The sequence below is a fragment of the Leuresthes tenuis genome, unplaced genomic scaffold (genome assembly GCF_036924035.1).
Source record: "Leuresthes tenuis unplaced genomic scaffold, fLeuTen1.0.hap1 SCAF_4, whole genome shotgun sequence".
Classification (NCBI taxonomy): Eukaryota; Metazoa; Chordata; class Actinopteri; order Atheriniformes; family Atherinopsidae; genus Leuresthes; species Leuresthes tenuis.
The window spans coordinates 3,967,432-3,983,979 of NW_027325358.1; the positions used below are offsets into that span (position 1 = coordinate 3,967,432).

At 43.2% G+C, this 16,548-nt stretch overlaps 1 protein-coding gene across 5 annotated transcripts in view; it reads right to left on the reverse strand.

Annotated features, from left to right (window-relative positions):
* LOC140305332 (SEC14-like protein 1) overlaps positions 1–8,028 on the reverse strand; it is a 29,824-nt gene extending 21,796 nt beyond the window's left edge. For all 5 annotated transcript variants that reach the window (XR_011915349.1, XM_072384148.1, XM_072384146.1 and 2 more), the window contains exons 1-2: positions 7,697–8,028; positions 5,446–5,535 (exon numbers count right to left, since the gene is read on the reverse strand). Coding sequence is in view for 4 of the 5 variants with exons in the window: in XM_072384148.1 (XP_072240249.1) it covers positions 5,446–5,508 (63 nt within the window). In the remaining variant the exon portion in view is untranslated. The remainder of the gene's footprint in view (positions 1–5,445; positions 5,536–7,696) is intronic.
* Between the last annotated feature and the right edge of the window lie 8,520 nt (positions 8,029–16,548).

Here is a 16,548-nt window from a genome sequence, read left to right on the forward strand (position 1 = left end):
GTTTTAAATCCTCAACCTACATGGAGTCTGAACCACACTGCGACATATGAGCAGCGAGTTATAGGAAACTGGAGCATTATTAACACCCAGAGTAACAGTAAAGGAGAGAGGGGAGCTGGGAGGGCATTCATTGCTGCTACTTCGCCTTCTTACACCACAGTTATACAATTAAGAGGAAACGCTTAGATTTGTTCAGGAATTGTTGCCATGACGGCTTTTAATGTCCTACAAGCTACAAGGAAAGATTTTAGAATGAAAACTTTGGCCTTTATTTGCACTCAAAAAGCAGCCAATCGAGCCAAGCTCGACATTTAACATCACATGGCTGAGAAGACCGAGCTTTGACAAGCTAAAGCATATCATTAGAGAAACATGTCAGCGAGCACACAAATCAGCTGTCACAACACGACATACACACCAACGCCGCTGCCGCACAGCTCTGAGTCACTATCCACTGCCACACTGACTGCAGAGTAAACCACGCTAAAGGGTCAATTGTGTAAGAGTATGTGCGCACACATCCATCTGTGTCTTGCAGAGGGAAGCTGGCTGGGGGAGGGGAGCCACAGAGGCAGCATCTCAACCTTGCAGCAGCAAAGAAAATGAATGAATGTGCTGCTGATAAGTGAATGAAATCACATGGTGGTGGCGGCACAGTCCTGCATTAATGCTTGTTAAGGGAGCATGCTGCACTGTAAGCTCATCCTTCCAAAGCAGGCCGTAATTTAATCATTTTTGGCAAACAACAGAGTAAGTGAATTAAGCAAAGCAGCTCTGACGGTCTGATTCAGAGGCGGATGGACAGTGATGGGGAGAGCTCATGATCCAAGCTCACATAATAAAACATTTCACCAAAGCAGGCACACAGAATTTCCTTTGTGACATTATACCTCCCCTGAGAGCTCAAACACAAGTGTATCGTCTTTCATTCCATTATCCCGTGCTCTCTTTTTCTGTGGAAAAGTTTCACCGCACCAAAATGACCCAATTTCCCTGCTCAAACAAGCCTAGCATGGAGTGTTTGCTCGTAGATGGAGCCGCCTGCAGCAGAAGGACCGTGAAGGGATGTGAGCCACATCGCAGCCAATAGAGTCAAGCCCAGAGAGCTTCAGAGACGGAGAATTGGGTCGTAAAAGCCTTAACCAGACCTGGCCATAAGTGGGTCAGAACATGGTGGGACAGGATGACACCCTGGCAGAGCTGCGCTGCACTGAGCCAGGCTGGGCGGAGGGATGAGCCAACTTTAGCTCAACCGTGCACACTCAAAATAATTGGCTGCTGAGTCAATGTGCAGAAAACGAGTTATAGAAAGGTTCTGAGCAACTTCCTTCATCTTTCTCTGCAGCAGGAAATATGTGACAGGTGAGTTTAAGCGTTATTCAACCAGCTAACTGGGAAGACAAACAATGGTATTCCTCCGTAATGTTCTGAAGATATTTTTCTACAGAAGCTCGTATGTCTCGCTGCCAGATGCTTGGTGAATCAGGGAGCAGTGGAAGCAACACAGAGAAAAAACAGGGCAAATAAAAGCAAACACAGAGTAAAACAGGGCAAATAAAAGCAAACACAGAGTAAAACAGGGCAAATAAAAGCAAACACAGAGTAAAACAGGGCAAATAAAAGCAAACACAGAGAAAAACAGGGCAAATAAAAGCAAACAGAGAAAAACAGGGCAAATAAAAGCAAACACAGAGAAAAACAGGGCAAATAAAAGCAAACAGAGAAAAACAGGGCAAATAAAAGCAAACAGAGAAAAACAGGGCAAATAAAAGCAAACACAGAGTAAAACAGGGCAAATAAAAGCAAACACAGAGTAAAACAGGACAAAGAAAACAAACGCAGCACAGATGGGAGTCAAACTCAGCTGACACGGTTCCATAGACGCAAAAGCAGAGGAACAACAGGTCAAAGACAATGTCTCCCTGCCGACAATCACCACTGTCCATCTGGGCTTATCTGATTAAACCGGCTTTATTTAAATCTTATCAGTTTCCCTGTGCTGCTGCTGCTTCTATCAGCCTAAAAACATCACTCATTCAGGAACAACGAGGAGAGAAGAGGCGTCATTAATGTGCCTGTAGCAGGTTCCAGACTTGCAGAAGTGTGCATCGTGCAGCTTTAACCGTTGCACCACAGAGGGTGAAACTCTAAAATTTAGAGAATTTTAAATTATAGGCCAGAGACCACAGTATTTGCAGGTGGCTGACGCAGCCTGTGGCCCTTTTATCGGTCCCATTTGAGGCTTCTCTGCTTTCTTTTGCCATCTGTGGTTATTAAACCGCGTGTCTGCATCGCCTAAATCCTGAGAGCACTTTGAAAGCAGTCCAGCTTCCTTCTGAAACCCACTTGTCTGTTATCAGGAAACCATTTAATTTCTAAAACATGTTGTATCCATTTCTGTGGCTCTGACTAATAAAGAGAGTTTAGGCAATGAGAAGGAAATGTCTCCTGTTGCTGAGGGTGCCAACATGCCCAGCAGACATTAAACTAACATGGCACATCCTGTTTCCTACCCTGCAGAAACTCTGCTGGGACGGGGCACTTTGTCCTTGTGGATTAGTCAGACTGAACCTGTTTCCATGGAGCAGGTTCAGCTAACAATAAGCTTCGGTTCACAACATTCCCTTTCTCTAAAGCACGCAGACGAGGGAGCGGAAGCATCGTTACTGTCCTACAAGCTCAGCTATGGCAGCTTTGAACTAGTGGACACGCACTAATCCACCCTGTGTTTTTATTGTTTTTCTCCTCGTGTGACAGCGAAGGTCCTTCATCTGCTGCTTTGTACTGGAAGCTTCTGTCCCTCCAGGCCAGAAACAACAGGAGGGGTGTTGTGTTGAGCTTTTGACATTCCTCTGCGACTCCCTGAGGACAGACCAGAGGCTCTGAGACTGGACCGCTGCGATAATGGCAACAACAGCATCAGCTACGCTTCCTGTTATTGAGACACAGCAGCAGAAACAAGGGGCTGCTGTAGCTGAGGGAGATTAAATAAATAAATAAAAAACTGTGCTGATACATTTCCTTACTTCCCTTTTATCCTTACAAAACAGACCGAGAGGCGAGGATCAAAAACACACACCTTGGTGCGGGCTGCATGATTCTCCTAAACATTTACAGGGTTTTACATATCAAAGAAGTTCTGATAAACATGTTGAAGGGTTAACCAAACAAATGATTTTTACTACAGGTTTCCTGGGGCTTTAGAGGCAGTTTCTCAGGCTTTAGAGGTTTTTTAAAAAAAAATAAAGTCTTGAGCATTAATGGGTAAAGTTATTGGGGTTTTACACCTGTAAAATGCACGTTAACCCAGGTCAACTAAACCTGGGGTTGGTCAGGTAGAAAGTATCCCGTAAGGACAGTAAAAGCACAGTTTTACGGACCAATCAGAAGAAAAGGTGTTAGCAGTGAGTTATTCTATTCCTGCCAAGTTGTGAGTGCTAAAAGAGGGCAGAGGAACATCTAAAAGTTCACCCAAGGATGAGCCAGAGGTTGAAAAACTCCTCAGGGCCATGTGAAGAGTTGCTGCATTTCATCTCGACTAAAGGAAAGCATTCAAAGGCTCAGACAGAGGAATGTCGAGCCTTGGTTGTTCGCCTCAAATTAGTAAATCGGCATTTCAAAGACCCGACAGCGTCCAAACAACAGAGTCGAGTGCAGAGAGAGCACCAAATTCCTCAAAGCAAAATGTCAACCATCATCGCTCACTGGATGAAAGTGAGAAGTCATATTTCAAAGGAATCTTAAAGAGAAAGCTATGGGCCAGCGAAGCAAGGCTCAGACTATCTGGAACTACCCTGCAATGGCTGCCTGATATGTAAAACCTTCTTAACGCACTGACAAACCAAAGTATCGCTGGCACCAACAGGCTGATTCCAGTCGGCACAGTAAGTAAACAGAGCATTTTGTCACATGACGATTTCCCACAAACCCAGGATGTTTCTATACTGAGCTGTGGCAATGCAGCTGTAGAGGAAACGAGAAGGAAGAAGTTGCAATCGCTTTTCAGTAAAAGAGGAAAAAGAGAGAGCCGAGCTGGTGTTGTGACGCACCATCGAGTCCGCTCTGCAGTATCTGCAACAGCACTGCAGAGAAATGTCACATAAAAGCAAGAAGTTCACCGAACTGGGCTGTGCATCTCAAACACATCAGCTGCAGATACCGACTGCTCTGCGTTTTAATTATGTCACATCACACAAGCACCTTATTGGTTTCCTGTCCCGTTTCAAAAATACTTCCAGATGTGGGTCATCTCCAGCTTACAAATCAGTCCAGCTTGCTATTATCACCACTTCCCCCCCTTTGGCAGCACGAGTTGACTAAGGTGCAGGTACCATCTATTTTTAGCTATCCGTTTGCCCGCTGCTGAATCCAGGCTGTGCTAAAGAGATTTAGTGCTTCTGCATCCTCCCTCGTAGGAAAGCTGATTTCCATTTAAAGAAAATAACACCTGTCTGGAACACCGAGTCCTAAAAGCATGAGAAAGCTGAGGTGAAATAGCACCGCTTCAAAGTGACTTTCAAGTAATTATCACAAGTTTAAATAAATCAACCATCTGATGTGGTATAATCAGGCCAAGAACAAATAAATAGCAGGCGACACCATAAAAAAGGATCACTAAGTTCTGTAAACCACCCATTCTTCTCTGATTACAGTCTATAAAGCAAAGTATTTCTGATTCTTCTTCATTTTAAAGATCTGGTACAAATAATACAGAGTAAATGTGAATGAGAATCTCTTCGATATTGAGTCCCGGACCCTGACACTAAAGCAGGAACAGACTTTACACCACAGGCAGCTCAGCAGTGAACCCTGTGTAACGTCCACCAATCCCTCATCTCCTCTGCTAAAGAGTGAGAGTCAGCTTGACGTGGCAGAGGAGACACAGAGGAGGGGAAATTAACACGAGCCTAGAATTTAGGACAGAAAAAGCTGCTGAGCAGGGCCGTTTTTAAACAAAAAAAAGCAAAAAGAAAGACGACAAACATGCAAATCAGACTCCAAAATGAGCACTCTGGCTGGAGCTTTAACAAAAACACACAGGAAACCAGTCGGGACCTAAAAGCCGTGCAAAACACTGAATTTTTTATGCTGCAAATGGACTACGAGCAGAGTTCAGCAGGACCTCTGCCTGACATGTTGCAGATTCAGAGGCTTAGTGTGCGAATGTGAGGTTCACCACCTCTGTGAGCATCACATGAAACCAGAGAGCGGTTTGTGCCACAGCCAGTGTTATCCTTCCAGTCTGAGAATCCCAAAAAGCTCACGTTCAAATGGCTTCGAGTCGGTTTTGTTTGATCAGACGTCAGGTGTGACGGTGCAGCAGCGTAACGTCAGAAGCAGATTCAATGGCTTTCTCTTCCCAGCGTGACCTCCCGAGCGCCCAACTCTGCATGCAAAATTCAGGTGGACAGAAGGTTGACAGAGGCGACAGGTAAACACACTTACCGCCATCACCAGCTCAAACGGGTGCTTGTACACGCGCACGGGCGACTGATACTTCTGCACCATGATGGGGGTTAAGGTATCACCAACAATCTGGACAGAGATAAGAGCAGAAGACATTTAAAAGTGACAATCACAGGTTTTTAATGAAAAAAAGCAGAGGTGTGGGGATGCATCTGATCTACTTTTGGCACTATTTAGCCTGCACATGGCTCTGTGACACGAGACCGGCGTGCAGTTATGTAAAGGTGTGTCCGGGCCGTCGGCTGGAATTATGCAAGCTGGCTGTGTTGTGGTGTCAAACAGCCCAAGATTTAAGAACACTGTGTACAGAGCGGAGCTGCAGAGGGGAACTCTCCCGGGCCGTGACCGAGGAGCTCGCTGATCAATGGATGCAGCGTTTCCCGCTCGTTTATCAGCCGACTTCACCGCCGCAGCGACGTTTTTAACCACAGGGGAAACGACTGAACTGAGTTCAGCTGCAGTTTCTGCCAGAGCACCACTTCACGATAATGCATGAAGTCATTTTTTAAGAAAGCAGGCTCTGCTCATTCTTTAAAGTGTAAGCAACACATTCCACATGCTGGAGCCTGTGACGTATTCTCCGGCCTCCGAATGTTCGATGTAAAAAATGTGCAAAAGCTTGTTGTGGAATGTTCTGGATGCTGGAAGATAAGCGATGTGTCACGTAAAGACCCTCTTCTGTGTGGGTGCAATGTGCAGCTCAGGCTTGATGAGTCGTGATGCTGCTCGGCGTGCTGTTACATGTTTTTAACTCCAGCTCTGACTGCGGGGGCACGTCTGCGAGGCAACTCTCTAAAAAACAGCACAGCGGCTCAACTCTCGGAGGCAAAACAACACCACAACACTGAAGAAAACACAAGAACAAAGTCAGAAAACTGTTTTGATGTTTACCGATGAGGCTTTTCTTGTGAAGTTGTTTTTATTGGGCTTTTTTTTTTTAAACGTTCTTGTGTTTTCTGAAGGTTTTTTGTCCTTATTTTCTGTCCAATGTTGTTGTGTTGTGCACCTCGGGGGAAGCATGGACCAGGAGTGACAGACTATAATAACCAGGCTAAAAGGAAACTAACCAAAGTTTCTTCTTTAAACAACACTTTACTACAGCAACGTGCAATTACCGTCATGATTCAGCATCAGTTAGACTTCAAAGACAGGCCAAAAGAGGACAATGTTCAGTCAGTATGTGGAAACCAGAAGACTTTGATGACATGACTTTAAACAAGACATTCAGCTGTGAGTCTCTGTCAGAAAACACACTGGATTTCATCTCCTTATACCAGCCATTTCCTTATGTTTAAAGACACACTTTCCTCTTTCCTCATAGTTTTTAGTTTGGTCTGCTTTATGTAACAGGAACTGAAAGCGGTTTTAAAAACAGGTTGGACTGAACACACCTGGATCAACATTACAAGTACAACTAATTTTGAAAATGAAAGCCATTTAGCAGACAGTCCTGTTCAAACTCAACTCCTCATGGTGGTGGTTAACAACATTTAAGCAGATGACTAATGAAACTCAGTCATAACTCAAGCAGTCTGATCTAAATCAGATTTTTAACTGCAGCAAATGTTTATAAAGAGGATTTCTAATTTATTTTTATTTCCAAACAGGGCGGTGCCTCAGAAATGATGCCGTTTGACTCACAGACGTGAAGACCATTTATATATGAACACATTTAAAGGCAACAAATGTTGTCCATGGTGATGTCCAACTAAACACAAAACAGCAAAAACATTAATATCAAAAGACAGACTTTCCCAAATGGGAAAATATACCACTGACGTGTAAAGCAGCCAATATATGTGAAGAGGAAGAAACGGTCACAATGATTAAAACAGTTATTGTATGAGGCAAAATAAGATAAAAATAACTACTGACCAAATATTGCTTTACAAACAACTCTACAGATAGAAATAGAAATGTTTAAATAGCGTAAAAGTCACAATTCGAGGCACCAAACATCTCAAAATATGTCAAAATCTTATTTCTATGACAACAGTTTGGACACCTGAATGAATTTAAAAGGTACCGTTATCAAATGGTAATTTATGTAATGACTTAATTGTTTAAATTCCTTTAATAACTAGGTCACAAATGTTGGCGTTGCGTCGCGTGAATACCTTAACGTTAGCTAACACAATAACACTTCTGGCTGATTAAGACTAGCCAGCATGCTAACGCTGACTTTACAAACCGGCTTTAGCGTTACACAAGTCTCAGAACCGGTACTTACCGGTGACTCAACGAGGTAAATAAACGTGGACTGGTTTCGTGTAGTTAGTCGGCGTTTCTTCTGGAAGGGCAACCGGAGTGAACTCTTGCCATTCCTCTCCTCGGGTCTGCACTTCACCGGGTCCGCAGCTAACAGTTAGCTTTGTTGTGCTAGCTGCCCATGTAGCCGGGCTAACAGCTAAGAAGCTAACCGCAGAGGTTCGCAACACAAAGCAAACGGCGGTGGACAAACTAAATATCTCAAACAGCCTAAAGCTCAATCACGCCGTTGGAGATGAAGTGTGGACGCCGGAGGACAGCGGTAGGTCTCCTCTCTGTGGTCCTCTCCTCCCCTCTCTGGTCCTCTCCTCCCCTCTCCGTCATGAATCTGGTCTGACGCCGTCGCTCCTCCCACTTTTGTAAGCTCGGTTTTTTTCCATCTCTCGGTGAGGCGCAGTGCTGCTTTCATAAAAACTCACCGACTGATCACATCTGCTCAGCTGAAGGACAAACAGCAGAGGACAAGCCCCAATGAGAAAATCTAATAACCAGGCAGAAATCAAATTAGGCTCTAAAGTTATGGAACATGGGGTTAATAACGCTGCAGACATAAGAGATGAGCACAAATTAGGAGCTGCTTCATTATGCAACCAGCTCAGCAGCAACCAGATTAATATCATATGTTTCCAGGGCAGTGAAATAACATTGCTGGTGTGTAAATCCAGAGGTCATATATGTACAGCTGTGTCTTTAGTCTGATCATGGAACATGTAAAAGGACTGAAAACTGTGCAGTTGGCGGGATTTAGGATCAAATTAACACGCATATCTCCAAAGAGTTAGGAAACCATTTTAAAGTAACACTTGAGAAGTTTGTGAACCTTAAAATTACGTGCTTCTGAGTCATTTTGACTCTATTATGCACATTCCCAGGCCTGAAACTGACCCGGATTGCCTACAGGCTGAGATACCGCAGTTCACGACTTTTACCTGCGCCACACTGTTTTGCTTTAGTTTAGGGGGGGGTTGGGGGCATCTTTGTGACCTCTTCAACATCACAACAAATCAGTTTGTATGGCTGTAAATGTTCAGGGCTCACACAGAGATTTGTTTTTACGACAGTGGTGTTGCATCACAGGACTGTAGGCGGCGCCAAAGAGCAGAAAAAGCCTAATTCTCTTGTGTTACTTTAAGGGAAACATGTGAAACAAAAGACTTTTTGTGCTTGAGAACATCCATTTGGACGTCTGGAGTCACGACCAACCCGTGAGGGCCCTTAGGTCTTAAAAATGATCATTCAGTGAGCCTTTCAGATTTGCACATCACAGGACCAACTAAATGCAGCCTCCCAATCCTTATCTCCACCCAACTTCCACTTCAGTCTGCGTTCGCTGTACCTCAGAAGTGGAAAGATGAAACTCACTCTTCCTTTTTGCTTTTGCTTCATAATTCACCCGCAAAAGAAATGAGAATGTTTTATATCCCCGCTTGGAAATCAGAATATTTTCTTGATTGGAAGATGAACATCGAGTTTCCAATTGTCCTTGAACTTACCACCATCTTATTACTTTAAAACAAACTTAATTCAAAAGTAGCACAGATAAACATCATGGATAATTAACCCCATATGTTATGGAGGAATGGCATCGTGATTCAGACTGATGATTAACATGTCCAGTGTCCCTGTGGTTGAGTTTTAAAAACCTCAGCCAACAATTTAACAATCTGAAGCGTTAAAATCACACACAATGGTAAATGTAAGTATTTATGAATAAAGCTGTTAGCTAGGAGCTCTCAGGCTCGGTACTTTTCGCTCTCTGAAACAGCAGTAATGTGCTTAAAGATGCTACAGATCTCAGTTAAGACACACTCTGCAAAAGAGACGAGTGAAGTGGAGTAAAGTTGGTCTCTCTACACCCTAAAATCCACGAGAAGAACTGTAAATGCATGGCTCGAAAGGAGGCTTTTGTCGTGCATTTTTAAGGTATTTCATCCAAATCATGTCACAGACTTCAGAAACTACTCAGGAAAAATAGTTAACCTGTGAAAAAGGTGCTTAGTTGGTCTCCTTCAAAGAGAGAGGATAAGAAACGAGCGGCGGCTCAGTTAACATAATGGATACGACAGGTTTCCGCTGTGATGTGAGTTCATCGGAATAGCAGAGTAACCTGACACTTGGCAATTAAATGTTTCTTGAACAGCTGTGTGTGGTTTCAACATTATTTCATGCACAAGAGAGCTCACATGGCTCAGAGATGACACACAGCTGAGCATCGAAGCGAAGAATGAAACAATGAGGCCAAAGAAAGCTGAATCCATCCGTAAGACCTCCATGTTTGAGACAGTCTGCACAGAGAAGACCTTCTTTATGAAAGCAACATATATGGTTTATTTTGGACAATTGAGAGAAAACGGACTCACAACACCTCTGATTTGAGAGCAAGAAAAAACCTCTGAAAGAGCTAGAAGTTATATAACAAACTTAACTGAAGTGATGGAACAAAATATCAGCCCTCACTGAAGTTAGCAAAAAAAAGAAAAGCAGCTCATGACGCAAAACACACACACGTCATTTGTCATGACAACATGGGGGTGCTGGTGTTATCACGTACACACGTACAGCTGCCATACAATCACCATGACATTTATTGATGTTTTTGCTGCTGTTAGATGCAACAGGACGAGCCCTGAGGTGTACAGCAGAGCTCCATCAGCTCAGATTGAAAGATTAAAGCCATTCTGAACCCTCAGACTTTGTGCTCAACTGGCTACAGTCACGTAAAAAAGAAAATGGCGTGTTTACACCTTGTTAATATTTATTTAGCAAAGTTAAAACACAAACGTAATTGATGACAATCTAAGCTGATCCAGCAGCTTCAGCTGCAGTGATGGTTTCCTGTGGGACGTTATCAGTCTCTCTCATGGTTGTGGAGGAATCTCGGCCCTCTTCTCTCCAGCGTTGCTTCAGCTCATTGAGGTTTGCAGCATTGGTTTCTGCACAGCTCTCTTAAGGTCCCACCACAGCATTTCAGTCAGGCTGAGGTCTGGACTCTGACTGGACCATTGCAACACCTTGATTCTTCTCTTTTTCCCACATTCTGCTGTAGATCTGCTGCTGTGTTTGGGATCTTTGTCCTGTTGATGAGCCAGTTTCAGCCCAGCTTTAGCTGTGGGACAGATGGCCTCACATTTGACTCTAGAATACTTTGGTATCCAGAGGAGTTCATGGTGGACTCAATGACTGCAAGGTGCCCAGGTCCTGTGGCTGCAGAACCAGCCCAGATCATCAGCCCTCCACCACCGTGCTTGACAGCTGGTATGAGGTGTTTGTGCTGATATGCTGTGTTTGGTTTCCTCCAAACGTGCTGCTGTGCATTAGGACCAAACATCTCCACTTTGCTCTGGTCTGTCCAAAGGACATTGTTCCAGAAGTCTTGTGCTTTGTTCAGATGCAGCTTTGCAAACCTAAGCTGTGCTGCCATGTTCTTTTTAGAGAGAAGAGGCTTTCTCCTGCAGCCATTTCAAACAAGCCATCCTTGTTCAGTCTTTTTCTAACTGTGCTGTCATGACCTTTAACCTTTAACATGCTAACTGAGGCCTGTAGAGTCTGAGATGTATGACCTTTAACCTTTAACATGCTAACTGAGGCCTGTAGAGTCTGAGATGTAGCTCTGGGCTTTTTCACCTTGGGGTGAACTTGCTCCTTAGATGATTGACAGTGTTGTGGAGAAAAAGAGTGGTCGGACTCATCTTTGCAGCCTCTTATGAGGAACAACATTGAAACAGATCACATGGCAGCATACACAGAATTCCCAACGACTCCAGCTTGTGAGATTCCTCTTATACTTCCTGATAACATTCTGTGCATACGTGGCCAAAGCCCAATCTCTGTCCGGTATCACTATGTCTGCGATTGCCACAATATCTTCCATCATCACCTTGACAGAGAACATTCTGGCCCTAAATAATATGTGGCCCTCCCACAACAGCTGTCCTGAATGTTTTCCACTTGTGAATAATCTTTCTCTCTGTAGAATGATGGACTCCAGATAGTTTGGAAATGGCCTTATAACCCTTCCCAGACTGATGGGCAGCAGCAGCTGCTTCTCTAAGATCATTGCTGGTGTCTTTCCTCCTTGGCATCATGTTAACACACACCTGAAAACTGACAGAACTTCTGCTTTTATAGAGCTGCTCACACTGACTGATGATCAATTAATCAAGAGTACTTTCACACCCTGCTTCTACATTTTGTCTCAGTTATTGTTCAGTGAATAATGACACAGTGTAACATGTCGTGTGTTGTTCATCCAAGGTTGTTTTCATGTAATTTCTCTATTTTGTCTGAATATGTAAAACATTGTTTACTTTTTGTTTTACATGGCAGCAAACCAGTAATTCCACTAAAAGTGCATCTTGGTACCATGTCCACTAAGCACAGCACAGTCCAGGCCATCCATGTGATGTAACAATGATTCATAAGAGCAGGCCACCTTCTTCCAATGATCTGTCGTCCAGAGCACCTAAAGCAGTCTGCAACTCTGCGGCTCTACTGCTTCTGGTCCATCCTACCCACTGCAGACTGTAGCTATGCAGCTAACATCATTGTGTCCTTATGGGAGCTAATCTTTTCATTTTTCCCACCCCTGTCAGGTGCCATTATAATATGATATGCATCATTTTTCATAGGCCTCAGAGGGTAAAGAGGAACACATTCATTAAAAATTTGATGACACTGTGGCCACATTGTCTCTATAAAGAGCAAACATAGCACTTTCTTTAAAGCAGTATCCATTGTTGAATTGTAATGTAATTATTCTATTTTGTCTGAATATGTAAAACATTGTTTACTTTTTGCAGTATCCATTGTTGAATTTCAGATTAAACTAACTGAATCATGAAATCTTAGCAACAAAAGTCCTCTTGCTTGCACCGTGGTGTGCTTCATTGAGCTGTTTAGCTGCGTCTTTAGGTTTCATGCACCTTCTTACGTGTGTGACCTGGGCAAAACGCCAAAACCTCAAGTGTAAATGGACTCAGTCATTTTAGGCCACAGGTAATCAATACTGGTGTTGGAATCTGATAGCTGCGGTCACGTAAAGAGCTTTGCGAACAAGTGCTGGTCCTTACGCAGTATGGATGAACTCATTTGGACGGTGGACATTCGAGACTTCTGCCAGCATAAAAGTTTAAACAGGATTTAAATGTTAAAGTAGCAGGAGCCCCATTTCCAACTCATCTGGCTTGTCTTCATTAATGTTTTACAGTGACTGGATAAACACTCAGAGTTTAGGAAAGATACACATAATGTGGTGAATTTGAACTCTTAACCTGCTCGTGGTTTGCCTTCTCCTGCATCTTGCCAGTTAGGACAGACTGAAGAGCCACAACTACTCACTGCTGCACAGACACATCAATCTCCCAGTCTCCTATGCTTTTAAAATCAGCTGAACGTGGTGATTTATGAGTGAGCTTTACAGAATTTGAGTGCGGGTTTTCTCCAGATTCCTCCCACAGCCTGAAAGACTCATGTCAGTGTACATTTGGTGAATCTGAATTGGCTGTAAGTCTGTGAACCAAACGAAGCAGTTCACATTGATCTAATTATTTTCTGGTGTGAATTATTCAGCGTTGCTGTCAGGCTCAATTGCAGACTTCCTGTAGTAATTTGATGCTCTACTGCCATCTAGTGGCACAGATATGGAAGAGCCCTCCACATAAGCCACAGCCACAAACTGCAGTACGCTGTGAATGTGCACGTTTGTGTCACAGTGTTAGCTGCTTTGTGAATTTTCCACACAGTCTCTTTTCATCTTGAGCAGAGATGAAAAGAGGTCCTCGAGGGCCGCTGTTCTACAGGTTTTAGATGTTTCCCTGCTTTAACACGCCTGATTCAGATCAATGCATCGTTAGCAGGCTTGTGCAGAACTTAATCTTCATCTGAATCAGAGTTGTGGTTCATCCAGAGGCATATTCACCTTTACAGATGGATTATCACAAACTCTGAAACACTCGTGTTGCAGGGACAGATTAACATTAGTGGTTTTAGGTGAAACATTTGAGTAATCATCCAGAACTAGCTGTAATGCCTTTGCATGAGCTAACTTTTCATCACAGCAACAGTTAAATCCAGAACTATGACTTGTGATGAAATACTGGCAAAGTTCATGACCCGTTTATCAGCTTCAGTGCTGTGGTTGGTGCTAATGAACAACCTGCCACATCGGAGTGGATGATAAAGGTAACAGGTGCAAGAAAAGTCAGTGTTCTATGAACACAACGTGTCTGAGTACAACTGAACTGTTTAAGGGACACTTTCTTAGAGAAAAATATAAGCTAAAGGGAAAATAAAATAAAGTTAAAGATAATATTCTGTTTTCAGCTGTGACCGATTGGAAGAAACCAGGGGAAGAGATCAAGGCAACTGAGGACCTTTAGGGGAAATGATTCAATCTAAAGACTGACGATCAAATGCAAGGAATAAGGTTCAAACAAAATACCAACTAAAGAACCAGCGAACTACAAGATAAATAGAAAAGACTAGAAATCCAAAGCTCCACAGTCCACGGCTGCCTCTCTTCAGCCCACTGTGACCTGCTTTTCTTCTCTTTAGGTGTTATTGATGGTTTATAGTTGACTTTTCTGAATGGAAATCCCATTTGCCTTCAGCTGGTTTCTTTCAGTTTCTTCACAAATTTGTTTTTAATTTCGTTTGCTGTACATTTTCTATTTTCAGACCTGAGTTTATTGCTGTCCTGAGTTTCTGACTTCTTCCTTGGTCTAACTGTATGTTTCACTTTTACAATTACATTTACATTTTAGACACAGCTTACTGTGAACAGCAATCATATTTGGCCACATTCTGGGTTGAAATACCTCCATGAAAGAGTTTTACAATCCTTAATCATCCTGATGCATCAGCTTGTGAAGCTGTGAAGAACTCTCTTTTAACTGCAGACTCATTTGACTATCTGGACATGTACAAGTATTTTGTTTGAGAAATGCAACACCAAGGCTATTCATTAATCTAGTCTTTGTGATTATGTGATTAGAGCTGCACGGTGGTGTGGTGGTTCGCACCATCACCTCAGAGCGAGAGGGTTCCTGGTTTAAATCCTTGCTTGGGCCTTTCTGTGTGCAGTTAGCATGTTTTTGCTGTGTATGCACAGGTTCTCTCTGGGTACTCTGGCTTCCCATGGTCCAAAATAAACATGCATGTTGTGTTAATTGCTTATTCTAAATCGACCTTTGGAGTGAGTGCATTCATGGTTCGTGTGTCCCGGCGACCTGTTCAGGTTGTATGCAGGTATCATCACCATCATTTCAACGTCATTATCAATACCAAAATACAGCCAGCAGAGGGTCTTCCAGAACAAAGACAAATATGTCATCTTGGGTGGTTTGAACTGTTTTCTTTGAAAAAAAGACGAGTGAATGCCCCTGTTTTAATCTGGTTTTCAGATAACAATTTCAAGCAGACTCTGAGATAACATAAAGAAGGAAGCAGACAAAGAAACACAAATTCCAGATACCAGGAGTTCTGTTCTGCCCTCGGTAGTTTGATATCGATGCACGACTTCCCACCAGACAACCACTGACATTATCAGTTGCATTGAGTCCAGATGAGACACGGAAATATCCTGCAGGTGTGTTCGAGCTGAGAGCCGCATGAGAGCAGGAAGTGGTTTTTCAGCGTCTGAAAAAACTGATCTGAGCAGGAAATGCAGGGTTGTTTCAACAGGAAACTGATCTCAACAGTCGACAGTCCAAACGCCCACAGGTAGCCCAAAAAAAGTGGATATTATTATTATTTTTCTAATATCACGGTTGAACAAACTGAGCCTATAACCCCCTGTGGAAAACAACATTTTTAATAACCACATTTGAACTTATAACTTATTTATGAGCACCCACATTTCAGTGATCAAGCTAGAATTTTCCTATATTTGACTAAATCTGTCAATGAGTAGCTTCATAAATTTTAAGTGGGCAAGAACTTCTAAAGCCATATTTTCATATTTCAACAGCTCGAGATCTGAGAGACAAACATGTTTACCTCAGCTGGGTAAAGGTGGAGCTTTTAACCACCAGCATCAAACCTGCAGTGAATCTGACTTTGACCTCAGCGTCTGTGTTCATTGCTTTATGTTATGCATAAATAAAAAGCTGATTTTATTTTCTAAAACACACCCTGGCTCCTTTTTTCATTTTAGAAAAGCTCATTTGAATTAAAAAGAAAGAAACTTAGACATAAAAAACGGAACGAGAAGAAGAGGGGAGAGGAAGCATTGACTGAAAACATAAAGAGTACCAAAAATAATGAGATTTTTATAAATAGGTTAACTTCTCTGTGTCATTTAATGAGGAAGCAAACAGCCGTTGTGAAAGAAGAGTTGGGTGCTGCAGCAAAGCAACCACAGGCAAAGCTGCTACTCGCGTGTTGTTGACGGATAACGTCTTTGTAAGACAGGAAATGAGAGAAGCGGAGAGATAGAACGAGAGTAGATTTGTCTACCTTAGCATGCATGAGACAGAGCTAAATCAGAAGGGAAGCAGCTAGAAGTCTCCTGTGAAAGTGGTTGATGCAAACAGGAAAAAATTAAGACAAACAATCTGCAATGGGCACTGCGGAGAAGGATTCAGAGCCTGCAGCTCTGCCAACATTGAAGGAGCGGGGATCCCCAGAGAAGGAAAAGGAGTCCCCTGTTGAGGCTCCTCAGGCATCTGAGACCACCGACGCCCTCAACACATACAAGTGGCACACGGGCTCGAAGGGAACGCTCAACGAGATGAAAGAAGAAGGAGATGGAGGAGCAGCTTCCTCCACATCTACTGTCGATAAGATTCAGAAGGCCTCCAGCAACAAATGGAGCGT